The sequence below is a fragment of the Perca flavescens genome, chromosome 17, assembly GCF_004354835.1.
Source record: "Perca flavescens isolate YP-PL-M2 chromosome 17, PFLA_1.0, whole genome shotgun sequence".
Classification (NCBI taxonomy): Eukaryota; Metazoa; Chordata; class Actinopteri; order Perciformes; family Percidae; genus Perca; species Perca flavescens.
Genome location: NC_041347.1, coordinates 24,707,774 through 24,728,932, shown reverse-complemented (window position 1 = coordinate 24,728,932; position 21,159 = coordinate 24,707,774). Strand labels below are relative to the sequence as shown.

General features: G+C 40.8%; 1 protein-coding gene across 6 annotated transcripts in view; it reads right to left on the bottom strand.

Moving 5' to 3' along the window:
- Window positions 1-21,159, bottom strand: part of ccdc88ab (coiled-coil domain containing 88Ab) — a 67,678-nt gene extending 46,519 nt beyond the window's left edge. For 5 of the 6 annotated variants that reach the window (XM_028603017.1, XM_028603015.1, XM_028603014.1 and 2 more), the window contains exons 1-3: window positions 20,458-21,159; window positions 20,226-20,326; window positions 9,007-9,115 (exon numbers count right to left, since the gene is read on the bottom strand). In XM_028603017.1, the coding sequence (XP_028458818.1) occupies window positions 9,007-9,115; window positions 20,226-20,326; window positions 20,458-20,520 (273 nt within the window). In that variant the 5' untranslated portion in view covers window positions 20,521-21,159. The remainder of the gene's footprint in view (window positions 1-9,006; window positions 9,116-20,225; window positions 20,327-20,457) is intronic. The other variant, XM_028603012.1, reaches the window with a different exon arrangement.

The following is a 21,159-nucleotide window of genomic DNA, read 5'->3' as shown; positions in this document are numbered from 1 at the left end:
ATAAAATATGATAGACACCGCAGGAGGGAGACCAGTCACCACACTGATCACGTCATGACGATGTGCACGTGCACACACACACACACACACACACACACACATAGCTTTCAAATGTAAAGCTTCACTGTAGCTGTGACAGCAGAAACATCCTTGGCTCAGTCACACTCTCCAATATTCACTATCTAATCATATCCAATTTACACAAGGGGAATGGGAAAGAGTCAGTCATCTACATTTTCAGAAAAGACAATATTCACAGAGAGTGAGTGATGATAGAGAAAAAAGAAATGGAGAGTGAAAGGGAAGACCGAGAGAAAGAGAGAGATGAAGCTTTGATTCCAACACTTTTCACTCCGGGCACGCAGGGCTGAGCTGTCTCCTCCCCCACCCTCCCTCCCTCCCCCCCCTCCATCCTGACACTATATTGCTGTATTATTGATTCCAACAGGATGCACAGCTCCTCAACACTGGCTCATCTTCCATCCCACAGAGACATTTAGACAGACAGACAGACTGACAGAATGAGGCGTTGGTTAAAGGGGAGCCTGTAAATGGGATTTACTCATTCAATATATTTTGTGCAAAGAGATGCGGTATTGGGCATGCGCCTTTATGTATATGTAAGCAGAGCAAAAAAAATCTTCAAATTAGCCCGGTACATCTGTTAAGCTTATTTACATTAACAAACATATTTGTCTGTCTCATTGATCTGATCATCCTCCCTGTGCTGTTCAAACATTTCTTCTGACATCCTTAGTTCAAACCTAAGCAATAGCTATACTATAGGATATTGTTTAAAGATAATTATGAGGCAGACATATAAAACAAATGATTCTGATGTCTGCATCCTGCTCTATTCTCTTAAGCTAGATGTGGCTGAACGGACTTCTGACAAGAAATAATATTCTGCGGATCCATCAACCTGGTAGATAATGCCCACACACTCAGCTATGAATGCAATACATGGCAAGGGCCATGCTAAGAAAATTAGTGCATGTGCTCTTACAGTAGGTAGGTGTGTACGTTTGTGTAAAAGTGGTGTCAGTGGAAAGGTTATAAATTATGCTGTGTTTCTGTCTCACAGGAGACCTGCCTATTAAACTAGCCCTCTGCAACACACACACACCTCCTTACTACTCTTTCCCATCTACCCACCCGAGCACAAGTTCCACTGCAAGCACAGCTTTAACAGGGGACTAATTGTACTGCCATTCGGTGTGTGTGTGTGTGTACAAATCCTGAATTACACCCATTCTGCCGACATGGAGTGTTACCATAGAAACGAGGAGATGGGTTTATTCTCCCTATGCCAGACACAGACACACACACAGACACACACAGACACACACACTGCAGAGATTATGAACTTGAAAAGGTTATTACCGACCGCAATAGGAAGGAGCACACTTCTGCTTTCTCTCACCTCTAACACAAACACAGAAACCACTTAACACCAGATCTCACTATATCCCCATGAATTCAGTCAATGCAAAAAAAGCTTTTCCTGCTGTTCAGCACTGTAATAGACCCATAACAACACAAAGGGGGTTGGCACACTGCAGTTCAACATCCCTTTGGTAGCTTATTGGCTTTCTTCGGAGACGCTTTTTTTCCCCTCTTATTAAGATTCACAAAAATAACAATGATTTAAAGAGTAATTGTCTATCGATACGAGCTAGTCACAAGCAGCCAAATGAGAGTTTAATCAACAAGGCTATTACCTTGTGGAATTATAAACAGATCAAACAACATTTTCTATGAAGCCCTGCAGAACGACAAAAGAGCTTTTAAATAAAAAAATAAATAAAAAAGAATGAATTACGGAGAGCAAAGAATGACCCTGTGCAAGTTCAATTAATCATCACATAGCCTAATTCCGGGTTGTGAAATAAGGCTAAAGTCCTTATGAACTACTAATTAATTAGATTTGACCTAACAAAAAAAATTCAACAGTTGCTCTTGGCTCAACAGTAAACTCCACTAAAAAGAACAGCAGTCGGGGTCTACTGATGGCCAGATGGACAGATCATCTTTTACATGAGCAGGAGGAGAAAACGAGCCATTAGTACCCAGTTTCTTTTGTTCTGTGCTGTTATCTATCAGCTAGAGTGCTTTTTACAACAGACCCCTGAGGCTGAACGAGTGGACGGGTTGATCCTGCTGCTCGCCTTAAAAAGGTGGAGGCAGGTGGGTTGGGGGAAGCCCAACCCCTCCACCCCAACCCCATCACCCCAAGGCTCTGCTTCACACTGCATGGAAAGGTTCACATAATCACACACATGCCATTCTGTGCAATTTAAGGCAATGCAATTATTATTATGCTCACTTTAAGACAACATTGTTCTTTCAACTCTAATCTACGGTTTTGTATTTGGTTTAGTTTGCTTAATATCTTCGTTGGACTGTGATAATAGTTTTTTAAATTATAAAAAGGTGCAACTGCTGAAATAAAACAGTATACACCTTCAAACTACTTTAAATTTAGAATTTTAAGGCTGGATTTTATTTTCACAGAGCAGTTGTGGACACAACCCACATGCTCTAGTTCAGTGATTGAAAAGAAGAACCGTATTTCTAGAACTTCCCCTTAATACAGAAACCGTGCTAATGCCTATAAATAGCTCCCTTTGAGCATATGGGAACCAACTCTACATCATAACTGCTGCAAATTCCTCTTCACAAGTACTGTATCTCAAAGTAAGTGCTTACAGAAATGTACGTGTTATTTTGTTGAGCCAATTTTTAGTTCCCACTAAGCCAATGTTCAGTTCCCACTCTGGGTTGTGATTATATGATGCGACTGGTGAGGGATTCTGGGTGTAAACATAAACGAGAACACCGCTCAATATGAAGGCCTTGAAAGTTCAAAAACAGTGGGGATGTCTGTGTACAAATATGGCTCAGGATAAGGGAGTGCTTGTTAACAGTAAGCTTGTTCCTGTGTGGTTTGAAATCAGAAAAAGTAGAATGTATGACTGTTCAGAATTAATCATATTAATGATAGGAATATGAAAGCAGAAAAAGCTTTGCTTTTAATCAATTCAAATCAATTGAATTTGCTTTTCATCAGGTTGAATCCAACTATACTGAACACTTGTTAGCTTGTTCAAAGCAGCTTGGTTTGTTTTTGGCATATACTTAATGTAACAAGAAACCAGTAACTGATATCAACTTTTAGCTGCGCTGCACAATGAAGCTAAAAGATAGTCCTTATTCATATAGTCAGGTATTTGATACGGCACCTGATGTCTGGTAGTGGTCATTTTCTTAAGTGATCCTGCAATTTCTCTTATTGTGCTGCTAAACAGTATTTACAACTACTCAAAACCAAACAGTTATGGTTTTAGGAACAGAACAAATAATAAACAAGGATTAAAAGCTTTAAAAAGTTTATTGTATGGCTAGAGCCATCCAATTCACCCCTGAACTTCATTATACTCTACTCCATGTCTATGTGATTGTTTAAAAGAAAGCTAGCTGGCTAGTTAGCTATGTGTGTTAGCTGCTGCATCATCAACAACAACAACAACAGGATATTCAGACTAACTAGCATGTGAGTCTGCATGACAACACACATTAAGCCTGCAGCTACAAGCACATGCCCTAATAAACTGATTTGCCCATGACTGATGCTGAAAGGAGCAGCCAGACAAGAAGTCAATAGGGAATTCCAGACTTATTAAACAAACATATATAAAAACTATTTGTATATTTTAAACGAGTTCTAGTTGAAGGCAATAAAAATAACTGCTGGCTTGAGGCAAAAGCTGTAATAACAAGGATTCTCTTCTCCATTTTTGATGAAGTCAAACAACAATTATCCATAGCTGCAGTATGCTGCAGCAGACTGTGTGCATGTATGTATGTGACTGAGAGTGTGTACTGTATTGGTTTCAGCTTCACTCTAGCCCAGGAACAGAGCATCTTTGTGAGGCTTTAGGTCAAGAAGGAAAAAAGCTAGTCTCTTAAGCCCCAAACCAGCCACAACTTGAGCATGCTGAATTCCTAAATTCTTCTTCATCTGAAGAAATTCTTAACTGGGAAGAACATTTGCAGAAAAATAAGTTAGCGCATGATAATTCAGAGTATTTTAGATAGTGGGTCAGAAAAAAAAAAAAAAAAAAAAAAAAAGGCCTAGGGGCATCAAAATCCAACTATTCTCAGGCTGATCTCAACATATCCTAAAGATGATAACAAATGAAACAAAGGCCTGATCACCTATCCAACATTATCTATTCTCAGAGCCTTGCAAATCTTTAGGGAAAGGCCCACTCAGCATGAATGGTGCCCTCTGTCACCCTTTAAACTGTCAAAACAGAGCCCAGCCTTTACGCCACACCCCAAACCAAAGCAGTTGCAAACAGAGGACAGAACTGCTCTTATTTCCAAAAGCGACATCTTGAGCTTTTTAAAAAGGATGGGAGCAGAGAGAAATGTTGCTTTTAACTGCACAAAAGTGCACATCAGCCTATAATCAAACACATTTATATTAAATAACATCCAATGGAGCTTTAAGATTTTTATAAAACGGTTACAACTTAAGTACTCACATTTTTGTCATTGGAAAAAGGAATCACCATCCCATCAATTTGAATTCATAGTTTGGACATAAATGCCCCCAGATGCTGTCCGGGCCTAATTTTTATAAACCAGGATAAAGGGATTCCCTTAGCAAGCTTTGAGAAAAGCCAGGAAAAGCCCAAAGAATGTAGTATTACACCTTACAAAGGAATGCCAAACCAAGGCCACTAAATTACAAAGGAGACCATTATATATTTGGACTGACCACCAGAAAAATGAAAGCCTTCAGTGGACTCTGCTGTACAGAAATGACCAAGTAACCGGAAAAGTCAATAACCTAGTCAGGAAACAGAAATGCGATAATTGCTAGCATGAACATTTACTCTCACTAACGGTTAGGAAATATTCTTACTACAATCATCATATATGCTTCAATGCAACATTAAAATCATACGGACAAGCACACACACACGATTACAGCTGTTAAAAGTCTGAAGCCTGTCTAGACATTGACCTCCTCCTACACAATCTACTGTACCAGAACAATAACTGAGACTTTGATCACACACGCACGCACACGCACGCACAGCCCAAGAGAGCAATGAAATAAAAAACCTTATTGAAATTCTCATCTTGCAATTCACATTTCACAACCTCTGGACAAAGTCAATCTCCATTGGTTTCCCATGTGGAAAATGTCACACACATGCGGTCAGGATTACATCTCGCACAGAAGTGAAGGGGCAGGGAGGAGGAGCAGAAAAGTAGGGAAGGTAATGGATGGGGGAGGAAATGCCCTCAACTGTCTGACGGTTCAGGAAGGTTAATGAATTAGTCATTTCTTGACACCAGAGGAGCCTTTGGGAGGAAAGAGGAGGGGAAGACTTTATTGAATTGGAGCCTTTGCTGACTCGCCAGACACTCTAAATGAAATATAGAGCTCTATATCTATGGACAACAGAGTTCACAGTACCCTTCTGTTAGACAATGACTATGGGATTAAATTCAGCTCATGATGATGCATTTAGGTTTATCTCAGTTCTCTTATGACTGTCTCTTCTGACTATTAGCTCTGTGACATACAGTGATATCCTTACCTAGAGAGTGGTTTCCAACGGATTCTGGGAAAATCTAGTTAAAAAGAGCTGAAGTCAGATCAATTTATTGAATCACAGGAAGCAAGCAACCATTCAAGGCTTCCAATCTCTCCAAGTCCTCTTTCAAAGTGCTGAGTAGAACAGTAAATTGAAAACCTGCTAAGTCCATTAGCCTAAGACCTGAATGGTTCTGTCTTCATCCATATGGCTCTGGAAATCTGAAACCGATAAGCGACAAAACAACCACAGGAAAAGGAGACCACCACTAAACCATATATGAAAGCCAATTTTCCTCCTCATTACCCCAATAAGAACCAGCTCACTTTAAAGCAGTAACTGTGTGCGAGTAGGTACAGTGTGATCCATAAGTAAGTATTTAGACACATTTCCTGCTGTTTTGGCTCTGTGCTCCAGCCCATTTTATATGTATTGAAAAAATGGCAAAGGTTAAAGAGCTGACTTTCAGCTTCAAGAGTGTTTGAGACGTCTATTTTGGGTGAACAATGCGGGGCATGTAGCTCTTTTCATACGGTGCCCCTGTAATGTTTTTAACAGCACCGCTGGTATGTCAACCAACCTCAAACTCTTTGGCCAAAAGTACCGATAGCCCCATGTAAACTAGACAACTAAGAACCACATAATGATACAGTCTGGCTTTTGTCTAAATTACAGTAAAAATATCTTAATTTCAGTGGGTGGTTAAGTCCCTGAAAGGCCATTAAGGGGGCAGACAGACACACAGCAAGGACAGCAGGGAACTATGGGGGGGGGTATTAAATCTGTAGGTGGTCTCTGTGAGGCAGAGCCGGCAGACACAAGTGGCTGAACAATAGTGTGACCAGGAGGTCATCAGAGCGAAGCAGCTACAATCAGAAGATTAATGAAACACCATAGAGGAACAAGAGTTTCGTTGTTGGCTTTCAATGTCCTCCTAAAGTTAAAACAACTCTGACTACTCAACTGCAAGGTAGTCTATGGGTCTATACCTGCAAAACAAAAACTAAAAAAATCGGCAATTTTTTCCCGTCATTAACACCCGTTTGCTCACACTGTGTTTACCAATGTCATTAAATCATCCTCCTTAAATAACTACACACTTTTCAGAAAGAGGTGTGACAACTTTATATTGAACACTTCGGCCATGTGGACCAAGGCTGCCTCAACTTTAAGACAAAACAATGATTGTATTCAATTCAATACATTTTAAGTGAAATGTGCTTACCAAAAGTAAAACTTTTTAAAAAAAATACTGAAAATGCAACTGAAAGTAAATAGATTTTACAATGTTTTTACAAAGTTTACAATGTCCACATCCTTGCAATAAAGACTCATATTTTCAGTAATGTTTTCAGTAATGTCCTGTGCCTAACTGAGTAACGAAGATGCCCGCAGGTAACATCTTTAACCCTTCTTTTCATCTCATCATCCACCGACTCTTCTGGTCCCTACTTAACCCCAGCAGCCACTGACCCAACCACCGACTCTTAGAGCGATAAGTGTGAGTGTGTGCGCCTCGGGGAGCTTTTGTAGGCTTATAACGTCAAAGTCTACACAATAGGCTGATTGTTTAAATAAGATGATGAGTGGCTAACAGGCTGTTAGGACCAGGGCAAACTAGATCTAACATAGCAGTTAACAACCAGTAACACTCTTAACTTGACCTCAGGGGCGAAATTAAAGATGGAACTTGAGATATAGAAACAGCAGATTTATTAACAATAAAAAAACACCTAAAAACATCAACCACCTTAAGAACCGTTTAGTCTTATTCCAGTACTGTCAAGTTACAAAGAAGATTTATTAGATCCAGCTAAAAGTAGGCCAAAAAATTCAATGTTTCTCCATACTGAATAATACCAAATGATGTGATAAGTAAGTGCCTCTGCACAGCCACAGCCCCTGAGGATATGGGTCACAGTCCTAGGTCTGAAGTGTGGGAAATACGTCGCTCAGTGAGACTCCTCGGCCATGATAATATTCCTAAACTCACTCCTCTGTCGCAACAGCATGCTGGGTCATGCTCAATTCGTGGTTATCATACACACAGTTGAGACACTGTTGCAGCAATGTAATGAATCATAACCTCTCTGGATTGGTTCAATTCGCTAAGCTCATAGGTTTTGACAATTGGATTAACAGTTGCACAGTTAAGAACTGACACAGTGCATTTGAGCAGTATGATAGGACAGCAGTCTGACATTTAAACCAACTGTTACAGCAACTTGACATTTGGTTGTGTGTACCATGTTTGTTCTCATTTGTGTTGAAATTACATTGTTGTGTAAAATTTTACACAACAATGTAATTAACAATGTGTGGTGGTTTCTGCTGGTACCAGCAGAAACCACCACACATTGTTAATCTTGACACCTTATATTTCAAAATGACTCGACAATAAGAAGGATATGATGTCACAATAACACACGATAAGAGATTCCATTAATCTGCACAATGAAGAGAAAACGAGGACCGTGTTCTATCAAGCCCAGCAGTGTAGCATCTATTCAGTATTCGGATTTATTCAGTCTCAGACATACAGAGTGAGATGGAAAATAGATTAGGATTTAATCAAATATTTGGCATCTAGCCTTAGACATGGGGTGTAAACTGTAAAAGTAGTTTGACAGGCAAATCAAATTAACCATGTAGCATGCCATTTGTGTGCTCTGCAAAGTTGACTATGTGGTTAAGAGATGGTCCAGGATGCATGTGTACAAATATGTAGTATGAACACAACATTTTCCTGACCAATTGTATATCAATGCTTTACTCCCTCATGCATTTACAGCTTTCCACATGCGACAGATCACCAAATGTGCATTGGAGTGCTGCATGTGAGAAGTGTGGGGCTCACTTTCTGGTATTGTGTAATCAGGGTACCCATCTTTTCTCCACATTTACTCCCCCACACTTCCTTCCTCCACTTTCTCTTGAAGTCTCAATCATTTCCTTTTTGTAAATGTAATGATAAACTGTGATGAGAGAGTAAAACGACATGTTTCAGGGCCTGACGGGCTGCTACCGTGCTAAGCAGTAAACACACACTGAACATGAGATAAGACTTCCCTACATGTGACTTGGTGTGCTTCTATCACCTTCACATGTCTCTGACTAAAGCGTAAAGTATTATGGTAATGCTGTGAGCTGCTTTTTGTAGTTTTGTTCTCTTTCTGTAACACCCGAGACAAATTGAGGCATATAGTATATCAGGATTATCATCCAAGACGGACTGCTTAAGATTGTTTTTGAGATGCAAAGAGAAAAGCAAAAAAAAAAGAAGAAGAAGAAAAACAGCTCTCAACTTTCACATGGACAACTTTTGATCAAGCAAAAAGAGGTACATGTGATATCTGACTTTGCAGCTTGTTCAGCCAGAAAGAAAACTTACCTGATAGTAGGCTTTAATCTGCCTTATGAGAATAGAAAGGTTCTGGATGCGCAGTGTTGAGTCATTGTTCACCTTCTTGTTGGTCCTCTGCACCGTGGCCTTAGGATTTCTGTGTGAAAAAAAATGGCATACTGTTATTTTATCTGTTTGTAGCAAAGATAAATATCAGTTGAAGATGTAGCCATAAACACTTTTAAACTAATTCTAAGCATGTGTTACTAGGTTGTTTGAAACATCCGTGTTTCAGTTTGACACTATGTTGCTCTATGTAATGTAACAAGTATGTGTTTGGCTAAAATCATTAGCAGTACAGTGACAATGGACCCTTGTCCAAGTAGGGCCAATGCCATAACCATGTTAAAGAAAACATAGACACATTCAAAGACCCTTACATAAATCTGGTGGCACCAATGTTTCAGACAGTGCCCCAATCATTAACATCAAAAATCTTTGTGAAACAAAAATGTTCAAGCTACAATTGGACTGAACATGAAATTCTACAAGAGACCCTTTATTTATGATTCTTAGTTGACTAACACTTATAGGATTTTGTCGACTAATCGATTAGTTGATTTAATTGACAGAGCTGTGCGCTTTGAGAGGTGGTTAAGACTATAAAAGCACAATATAAATGTAGTTAATTAACCATCTGTAAAACTGAGTTTCTCCACAATTAATCCTGCAAAAGCACCACTTTAAATCTTGTGTTTACCATAAATGTGCTCAGAAGTTTCTTGGAAATGAGTAATTAAGCATGAATAAGCATAAAAATGACTAATCAACTAAAGAAATCTTAGTCGACTAAGACCAAAACGACCGATTAGTCAACTAATCGACTAAGAGGTGGCGACCCCAATAGACTGTACCTCAAAATACTGACACTTTCCTTATCATGATTATCATCATAAAGAGAGCATGTATTTCAGCAATTCTGACCTTTAACCATTATCTAACTTTCTCTCATCTGTCTGAATCAAAGAAAAGAAGTATCTTTTTAGCGCCTGCAGAAGAGAGAGCCTGTTTATCTGACTGTGTTTTGCCCAAGGGACATTAAAAGGAGCATGCATGACAACTGATGTTATTACGGGTGTCAACATGTTTTAGTGAGCCTCGTAGACATTCCACAAACTCACACAGTACCACCTCCCCAGCCGCTGTTATCTACAACAATCCAAACTACTGTTTGCATATCTATGGAAGATACCAGTACCAAACCTCATTTAATCTAAAACCAGTTAGTGACAACATAATTGGCGGAATTAACTATTGCAAAAAGATGGCAATTTGTGTGTCTGTCTTTTTGTCTCTTTGGATGATTGCATGCCAACTATCTGCAAGGCACATGGTCAGTACAGCTTTTCATTTTTTTTATTATTTTTTAACTGTAAAGTTGCAATGTAAGGAGGGCTTCTTGACTGCTACCGTTGACAGCATGAGTGGCATTTATTAAAAGCTTTCTGAAATGGCAACTTTTGTATAATTACAAGTTTAACTGCCTTTATATGATATCTACCAATTCCCTGAGGGAAATTCCTATGTCCTAGGCTCCCCACTTGACAGAACAGAGGTGGTGACAAAGCATCAACCCTAGAGCTGATATGGTTTCCCTGAGTAGCAGAGGGACACTTTAAAAGGCAGACATTTGCGGTCATGCTTTAAATATCTGTTTCAAGGCAGTGGCATTCTATTACATTTATAGTTATTAAGTCCAGCACAACTGAAAATTAATAATTGAAAGATTATACAATCAAATATCAAGATAAACATAATTTGTATCTATTTGAACCTATGTTTTTCTACAGAAAAGAAATTTGACTCTTCATACAGGCATAAGAGGTTTTAGATTTAGATAATTAGCCACACGTTTTGACAGTCAGTCATCCTTCATCTACCATTCATCGAGCCTAAGAAGGAAAACTAGGAAAAATCCCATCCACCCCGCCTGAAAAACCAACAACTACCCTCTAATTAATTTATGATACACTTGCTTTGGGATTGTCTGGGAAAACAACAATACTTATGTATTTGACATTTGTAGAGCCTTACACCCACACTGTTTAAGAGCAGCTCTCTTTTTCATGATAAGCACTTCAGACTTCAAAGCATGTTCATCCCATGACCTATATATGAGGGTCAACATGCTCCAAGTAGGGGGGAGGAGAGTCCTGGCTGCTTGTGAATGTATGCATGCAGTGTGTAGCACATGTGTAGTCATGCATGTGTGTGCATGTCTGCATCTGCACTCTAGAATAGCGTGTCTGTATGCTCAATAAAGATTAATCTCGAAACACCATAAAGACAGCACACAATCAAGATTGTTTTTGTCTGCCTTGTTCTGGTTGAGAGAGAAGGTCAAAAGGCGAAGGATTCTTTATCATCCTCAAGGACATTTCGCTTGGTGGATGCTTAGAGTCACACAGGACTTCTGGATGAATGGGTTTTCCTAATCACTTTACCATATCACTGCCCTGTTTCCACTAAAACTGATTAAACATAGGCTACATCTATTTCATATAAAACCAAAACATAAGAATCTGTGTTATACCCAGAAATATAAAAATATCCCAAGTTCCCAGCTATCAATTTACTCAAATTCACATATTGATTACAAAAAAAACAGTGCTCCCATGCATATGCTGGAACAGTTTTTTGGACAGTTTTAAAGTGCTCATTGGAGTATGTATTTAAAAAGGTGCCGTAGGTAGGATTGCGAAGATCCAAGATCCCAAAAATGTGAACATCGACAACTTCTCAGTCCCTTCCCCCTTTCCGTTAAGCCCAAAACGGTCTCCTAAGCCCCTCAACCGGCTGCAGTGTGGATGTCTTAAATTAGTCTTTTGACCAGCCTCCGCCGATATACACACCCAAACACACACACACAGTCATGCTAATCAGAAGGACACAGCGTTCTTTTTCTAAATTAACAATCATGGGACCTTCCCATCTCCCCCCTCCACACACACTCTGCCCCTTTGGAGGTCCATAGTAGGGGGGTCTATTTAACCCATTAATTAAAAAGCACAGAGGAGGTTGTAATCCTGTCAGGGCGAGGAGAGTCATGTGGTGGATGTGGTGTGTGTATGATAGGGAGAGAAAGAGACTGAAAGAGCAAGGAAAGGGTTGCCCATTCACACACACATTCCTTCACCATTAGTGTGCCAAGAACATGGCGGCCACAACAACATAAGCATGTAACACCACACAATCCACCCCTCGTTTCTTTGGCTCTGATGCCACACATACAAGCACGCGACTGGCCAACCTCCCCTGTGGATCACCAGGCAAATAAATACAGGGCCTTAGAACGGTAACTGGGGTCAAAAATGTCCATTATTGCCTCCATCCCCGTTTCTGCTGATATAGTAAAACCTAAGACCTAAAATAGACAAATAGATTAGACATAGACAGGCAGAAGGCCAGTTAAGCAGCCAGCAAGGCAGACAACTAGTGAGCAAGTTAGCCAGACGGCCAGTCAATAAGCCGGTTCGTCGGTGCTGTCAATAGGCACTGCAGCCTTATGTAGAGCCTAGGGACACTGGGCTTTCTCCTCTCATCTCCTGGCTTTGATTGGCTGGATAGGTTGGGGAGTAGTGTTAGCCTATATATGACAGGCTGCATTACAGTCAACATGGGCAGCCAGGCAGGCGCACACACACACACAGAGTAGGCTAAATGCACATACACAAAGAAAAAAAAATGGCAGGCTACATTCGGCCACGTGTTAGGGATAGAGCTGATGAGCTGTACTGTCCAAACACAGCGGGGGAGTGTCTGTGTGACACACACACACACACACACACACACACACACACACACACACACACACACACACACACACACACACACACACACACACACACACACACACACACACACACACACACACACACACACACACACACACACACACACACACACACACACACACACACACACACACACTAAGGTTAACAGTTCAGTGGGTCTGTTTCTGAAACCTCCACATTACAAATTGAAACTGACTGACACTAACCGACCACAACAAACCGGAACTGAACTAAATTTGAAATGACAAAATTTTAACCTATGTGTCCTAATACGTCTCAGTTTGCACTTCAATCCATTACCCAGATCAAAGTCGGACTTTCATTAAACCATTGACATGCCTTGTAGAAATGCCACTAACCCAACGATCAACAAAGTTTACATTATTTTTTGTTTGTGAAGTTTCCTAGTAGCCGATAGGAAATATGACTTGGAAAATGAATTGTCATATTGAATGAATTTACAGGATTTTGTGTTGAATTTGATCAAATACTTAAGGTGCTCTAAGTGATGTCACATGTTTATTAGGTTATAACATTTTTTGTCACATACAGCAAACATCTCCCCACTATCTGCGAGCTGCCTGTCCCCTGAACACACTGTAAAAAAAACGCGGTCTCTGTAGACAGCTCAGGCTCCACAAACAGCAACAAAATCCAACTGCGCCAACTTGCACCACAAAACATAACATAACAGTGTTCGGGATGAGGAAGAGGGAGGGGCGAGCTAGCCTCCGTTTTGTTTGACAATACTTCAAACGTCAACAAGAAGTGACATCACCCAACATCGCTTAGAGCACCTTTCTGTTTGTTTGTCATGTTATGTTATGTTTTGTGGTGCAGGTTGGCGCAGTTTGTTTTTGTTGGCGTTTTGTGGAGCCTGGGCTGTCTACAGAGACCGCGTTTTTTTTACAGTGTGTTCAGGGGACAGGCAACTAGCGGACAGTGAGGAGATGTTTGCTGTATGTGACAAAAAAATTTAACCTAAAAAAACATGTGACATCGCTTAGAGCCCCTTTAAATATAAAAGGCAATTAGGACAGCACTCCAATTAAATGTTTTATTGCCACACGGTTGTTTCAGGCAAGACGCAGAATACCTTAAGAAATACTATGTCATTCACACATATCTCTGTGGTGTATGGCAAGAGTAATTCAAGAAAGCAATGAGTAATTCAGCTCTCTAAATCAAATCATGAGTACTCCGAGTAAAACCTTAATGTAAGCAAGATAAATTTGTTTAAATGTTTACACACCAGTTCCAATAATTGGAATTCAGCCTTAACCTTATTATAATCAAATCTTGTTATGCTGGAGTGCATGTTAACACACTGACTGCCTTTCCAAATGGAAGTTTGTTAGTACAGTAAGCACAAACAGGCAGGCTAACCAGTACTTTTACAAATACAATTAAGTTCAAGCTAGTGAAAAAGGAAGCGATGACCTTAGAACATCATATGATAATGATGGCACCATCCTTCTACTTCCAAATTAATTAATTAGCAGTTATGCTATTAGGCTATTGTATTAGCATACCATATAAAAATATATATTCAAAGTATGTAATTCAATGGGTACACAGCATCAACTCTCAGTTTGCAATACGACAGCAATATTATAAAAACATAACACGTTAGCATTGCAGGTATGTCAAGATTTTATATTTTGCCATCATGCAGACCTAATGCTCAAGATCACTGCATCCTATTTTCTCATCCCCCAACCTTTTCCCACGAGAACTGTAGTATACAAACAGCCCAGTGGGGATCTGACCATTGGTATGTGGTTCTCATCATCCCATTTCCTTGTCTTGGCTTTTCATGGACTCGTTTCTCTTTGTCTTTCTGTTTCCACAGGGCCTCTTCCCATTCCTCTCCTCTGCTGTTGCATCCATAGAGACTGCAGCTAAACTCATTCCTGCCCAACTGGATGTGATCTGATGCATTACTTTGTACTGGACTACAAGCACAAGACCATAAACATTGAAATGCAATTCAATGTCTCAAACAATAGGCAACATTGCTTGTATCATAATGGCTCACAAAGTAAACCTACTAATATGTACAATTCCTTTAGCGTGACAACATAGTCATGCCATAATAACTACTCAGAGTTCCTCTTTTTTAACAGAAATGTTGTATTTGGTCACTGATTAATTCTACTGTGCTGTAAATTCGGAATGTTAAGCTGCTGTTAATGAAACTCAACCCTTCCTGCAGATGCTTCACAGCAAAAGTCTTCCAGGGAACAGAAGGGATTATGCCCTCTGCGCTACAGAAGGCCTGTAACATGAAGCAGATGGAGGAAGTGTTGAGTTTGCCTTATTTGATCAAGTATAACCAAATATAAAGCAAGGGAAATGGGAAATATGAAATAAACACCTGTCTCTAACAAGGTCTCAATCTCAAATAATATATAAATAATGTTTATTTTACAGTATTCTAATTTCGGTTTACATAATGATACGAGCCAAAAACACAATGTCAAAATTGTTGTGGGCTGCGATTCATTCATGGTCAATTGAAATGCAGCACTATTGACAGGTCAATGCCTTTTCCTGACGCATGCTAAACATGGTCCTGAAAATACATTTACTTTAAATATCAACCCCAGTAAATCAGATTGACTTTGAATTACTAGGGTCGAGAAACTAACAGCAAACCCATTTCTAAAATCCTAAAATGGTCCCTGTGGGGTGTAACATGTCCTCGGTGGTGGGATTCTGAGTGCCTCACATTAACCCAACCTTGTTAAAGTCTTGTCCTCTCAAGGTCACAGCTGCCGTTTCCTGTCTGACTTGATATACATCCTCCTACTAGACAGACACAGCAAGGATGGCATGAGACAAAGACTATTATGCGAGTTGCCAGATTAATGTGGGACTATACACTCCGATGACGAGGGCCGTGGACCCCACAGTCCAGGAGGCAGCAGTGGGAGAACCGAACAGAATGACACACCAGCCAGCAGCTCTGCCTGCCTCTTTTCTCTAGTCCAGCTGGAATCCCAAAAATGTCTGCTGTAACTAGCCCTAGAGAAAGCAACAAAGGCTTCAACATGCTGTTCAAAGAAAACAGAGGAGGGAAAGGGGAGAGAGAGCGAGAGAGGTGAGGCATGAACAGAAAAGTGACGCATAGATGAAGGAGAAAAAAAAAAAAAAAAAGTCTTCAGCAGAAGGTAGTGTAGCAAAAGGAGTTGAGACATGATGAGACAAAAAGTGAGACAAATGAGTTGACGGATGGGGGAAAGAGAGAACAACATGCAAATGTCTGGTATTTTTGCTAGAAAATCGGTCTTGACAATCGGTTAACATAACAATATAGCTGCAGGTTATTTTCTTTCTATCAACTTATCGATTAATTGTTGCAGCTCTAGTCCAATCAAATGAATACAAAAAAGGGAGAAAGCCAGCAAAGGAAGTGGGAATTTTTGTTTAAGGACACGGCATGCATTAATTCTTCCCCCCCCACTCTGTTGATGAATCGAAAGATGAATGTAAGATAAAATATATGCAGCCTTTTTCTATATACTGAATGTTATATGAAACGTTGCCAGACGGCTGTCTAACCTCAATATTCTACAAAAGCAACAAAGCCACATAAAAGCACGAGCACAATGTAGCCTCCATGTGTTAGTATAACAATTACTACAGAGTCAAATTATGCATTTGATAGTCTACAAAAGACCAACTAGGTCCAGGGCTTAAACCAACACATTTAGTGTTGTCCCTCCACACCAAAACTCTTCTACAGAGCTCATCGGCCGAGTGTTTTTGTGTATGCACAAGGTGTCGAAAAGCCAATTCCATCATAAAGGGAAGTGATGATTGACGTAGAGAGGACTACATCCTGTGTACATGAGCCTACAATGTGGATTTACTGTAATGTGGCCTTGAGAGAAAAACAGGCTTTCAAATCTGCATTCAGTACTAGATCCATAGTCACTGACTCATAGGTTTAGGCTACAGCTTTATGGTAGACAACCACTGGCAAGCACCCTCTACTGCATGTTATAAGCAGAAAAAATAGGCAGACGAAAATGCTGGAAGCGAGTAACATTCGCGTTCTTTTATACTCTCTCGTCAGCCCGTAGAGGACAGACCGAATAGGCCAATGAGCCGGTACGGGTCTACAGGATTGGCAGGAAAACAGAGAATTCAACTGGAAAGTTGTCACTCTGACAAAACTTTAATTGGGCCCACTCTTGCCGAGCGGGAAAACTAATTGGTTTGACAGCACTGAGGAGGCAATCTAATTGGCTAGATAATGTCAGTCATAAGAGGGCGGATGTGGGGGGGCGTGGTGCCATCTGGGTGTCAGCAAACCGTTAGATAATCCTGGGGTCTCTCTTCTCCTGGGGTCTCTCTTCTCCTCTCTCTATGCTCTCCCATGCTGCTACGATGACAACTGCTGCCAGCCTGTCTGCACTAAAGCCATATAGAGACATTCACACAGCAACACTACTACTACTACTACTACTACTACTACCATCACCAGTAAAAACGTTAAATACGTTACTTTAGACAGACCGTAAGTTTAAGTTTGTGAGAGACAAGTGAAATAATTAAACCATGTTTAACAAGGTTTAGTGCACACATTAGCGTGTGCCGACTTTCATCTACCGATTTGTGTTTATCTTTGGAGTTATATCATCCACTCTGGAGGTCAAGTGGGTTTCTTGAACATTTTCTTCAATGGCAGTGTCATCAGTGCTGAACACTAGTTTTTTCGCCAGTGTAAACAGTAGCTACTGATGGGAGGCTAACACCAGCAGAGCCTTTTTAGCACAAACACATCAATGGCAAGCAACGCAATGCCAACTAACACTCACTACCAAATATGTCAAGCTATCAGAACAGAGGAGGTGAGGAAAAAACTAAATTAGTAAGTGAGAGTGTGTTTGTGGGAGCCCAAGAATTCAAACGGATACAATCCCTGTTAATTAAGAAGTTAGAAAACTCACCTGTGGTTTCTAAGCTACTTTTAATGAGTAACAGTGTAAGAGAGAGAGAGCGATGAAGAGAGGGAATGAGGCATTATTAAGCTCCCATGTACAGTTATTCTTCCAGTCAACGTACAGCTTTAAATGTGAACAAACTTTAGATCATGTGGCCAGTTTCAACTACATTTCTGTATTTTAATACTGAATTTACACATTCAGTTAAAAGATTAAAAGGGCAAGGAATAAAAGATATAGCATATGTCTTCGATGACTGCAATCATCCAAAGCTCCCTGCAATAGCGGTTTAGATGCATGAGCTGTAACATAGCTTATGATAGTCTACTTTAGTTAGCTCAGCTTACTGGAGGTTTCCACGTGGTGCTTGTAAAGTGGGAGAGGCAGACAAAAAGCAGTCTCACCAACCAACATAACATCTGACCAACACTGTAGGCCTTTTGTGTGGGAGGGTGGCTGGGCAAGACGACTACCAACAGCTGCCTCAGTCCTAAAGAAATTGCACGGACGAAAAACACCCACAGATACACATACCCCCACGCAGGCACAGAAGCCCTACAGAAAAGCACACACACACAAACATAAACACACAGAGCTGGCTGTGACTAGCAATCCCCGACATCCTGTCAGGCAATCACTAAGCCAGTCACATTTAATTTCAGCTCAACTCTGGCTGTTCCGTACAGGAGCCCTCAACACACCACAGAAAATTCCCGTCCAGCTCATTCCATTTATGTGCAGACACCAATCCTACCGAGTGCCTGGTAAAACATCTCAGTCTTAATGTGTAGATCTGAGGAATTGCCATGTGGTTCCGCAATTGGGGCTTTAAATTTGTCTTCTGCAGGTCACCCTCTGGCTTTTTCCTTTGCATATATTCCCGGTCATGTTTAAGGTTTTTAACCATTTTGGTTAATCATTTTCTGTCTTGCTCATGCTTCCAACCCTTTCCCCCTCATATCCTTATGGTTGCTTTCCACTATACAAAGTCCCATAGGGGGAAATTCTCTAAAAATACTGCTGAACTGTTCATCATTTTGAAGAGGCTGTGTGGAAGAGAAAAGACGCCCTTGTCTAACTGAACCAGCAAGTGGCCTCCCTAACCGCTTTTCTGTTTTGAAGGATTCTTCTGAGAGCGTTTCATGCAGCGTGGAGCAGTAGGAGGAGGAAAAACAAGCATGAGAAAGAGAGTTGGAAGAGGTAGCTGAAACCTGAAGGTAGGCTGCTTAAAGAAGCGATGCAGCCGGGCAGCAGGAGATCGAGGACAGTGAAAGAGGGCAGAGCAGGAGGAAGACGACACCAACTGGAGACAGGAAATGGCCAATCAGGGATAATCAGCTCCTCATGCAACACAGCTACAGCTTAACCCCTCTAAAGACAATTCACACTGAATACTAAATAAGGTAGTATACTCTGCACATGTAGAAATACAGAGACAAGCTTCCCCCTACCGACACAATTCTGCCAATCTAACCTTGGAATACGAGAGATACTGAAGCGAGGGAACACGAGAAGTTGCCCTACGAAACTGCAACACATTATAATCCCTTCTGAGGTGAAAATCCATTCCACTGGGAGCCGGCTTGGTTGAACGCTCCTCTGACAGGGAAACGGGAGGAGTAAATGCTGACAGTGTAGAGTGTGGCATTATCGGAAAATGTGAAAAAAAATTCCCCTGCAAGCGGGAAGTTGCAGCTTTAAGCCAGACAAAGGAATGGAAAGCTGTCTTCTCCGTCATGCTATACGTTAGGACGTTACTGGAAAGACAGACAGATTCAGACAGACGTCTAATGCCTCATCTTCAGCATCCACCCTCTCAGTCTCTCACTATCAAGAGATCTACCAACACATCTATTTTGTTCGCTCAAGGCTACTATTTCAATCTGCAGCACAGCAGGGTGAGCTCTGTAGTTTCCAGGGGCGGGTTGTCTTCCAGTCAGCTGCAGATGACAGTCTAGGGTGACTAAAAAAAAAAAAAAACAAGGCTACTGGAGGTTGTGGATCTGCTTTGCTGCCTCTCTGCACCAGGGATGCTTGGGAGCAAGCCACACAGCTTCAAGGGATCCTGACAATAACTGTCTGCAAAGGATTCTGACAGTCTGACCCATGATTGCCCCCAATAAGGTCCCTTTGTGCGTAGCCTACATTCACTTCAGCAGACAATTTCAAGTGCTGGACTTCTTATAGAAATGCTTAATTTGCTCATGTGGGGATAACCCAACTAAAAGCCCCAGTGTATAGTTTGTTGTCTCTGGTCCACACCCACTGACCCCGTCATTGAGCAAACAAAATGCTATCTAACTATTGAAGGTGGCTACTGCATCATGCAGGTTTTTTTTAAAAGGTAAGCTATCTGTTAACAAGCAAAGGTCTGCATGCTCCTATTTGGCCAATCATGTTACACAATAGTGGTGCAGGGGACAAATCTGTCACATTTCTAAATATGTGACAAATTACTTACATCTCAAGCATGATCTCGTTCAGGTAAATCCCATCCACTAATTCAATATATTCCGATAATTGGGTGCCATCGACCAATGTCGCCTGCCCGACTGTCTTCACCTGGAAATAAATGAGACAATGCAAATAGGTGTTAAGACAATTAATAAGCATGCTTTCACAGTGCAATTAATTAAGTAATTAATTAATTAGGGAGCTTAATACACATTTGAATAGTTATTTAGGGAGCTTACCCAGCAGACCAGAGGCGTGAGCATAAACTGCTCCAGCAAAGGGGTAAAAACCTCGCTCTCCATATTTTCTAGGACAACTGGCCCTGCTTAAAAATGTGCACTCCTTGGAAGAAATATGTGTTTGTTTTGGCTCCACTCATGTAGTTGATTCAATTAAATCGACGCTCATGTTGGCCACCGAAAAACCAGGTCCGGGTTTTCTTGGAGATATTCGTGGAGGAAAAAAAAAAAACGTTAATCCACAATCGTCTCGACACGGGCCAGCTGTTTCAGATGCCAACGGCTGGGCTTGGCTACCTCATGTGAAGGGAAATTAAATCACATCGTTTTGATGAACACCATTAGTTAAAGATATTCTCTATTTTAGCGTCCGCTGGTTTAGCTAGCTATCTACAGAGGCGAGTAGACGGACTACATGAGACCTGAGACAGGTATGGTTTTGTGCTAGCTCTGAAAAGAAAAAAAAAAAAAAAAGGACCGTTACTGGCTAAAGATCTCAGAGGGGAAATCTAACGTTAAGGGGAAATATTACCCCGAGACGACTAACTAAAGGAAAATATCCAGAGCGGAAAAAATCCAAAGGTTTAAGATCCCGGTGCCCGGTTACTCCTCGTATTAAATGTGAAGTTATTTCTGAGCGCTTACATGTCTATCCCCTGCCTCCGTTCAAACGCAGCACAGCCTACTAATGAACAGAGGGAG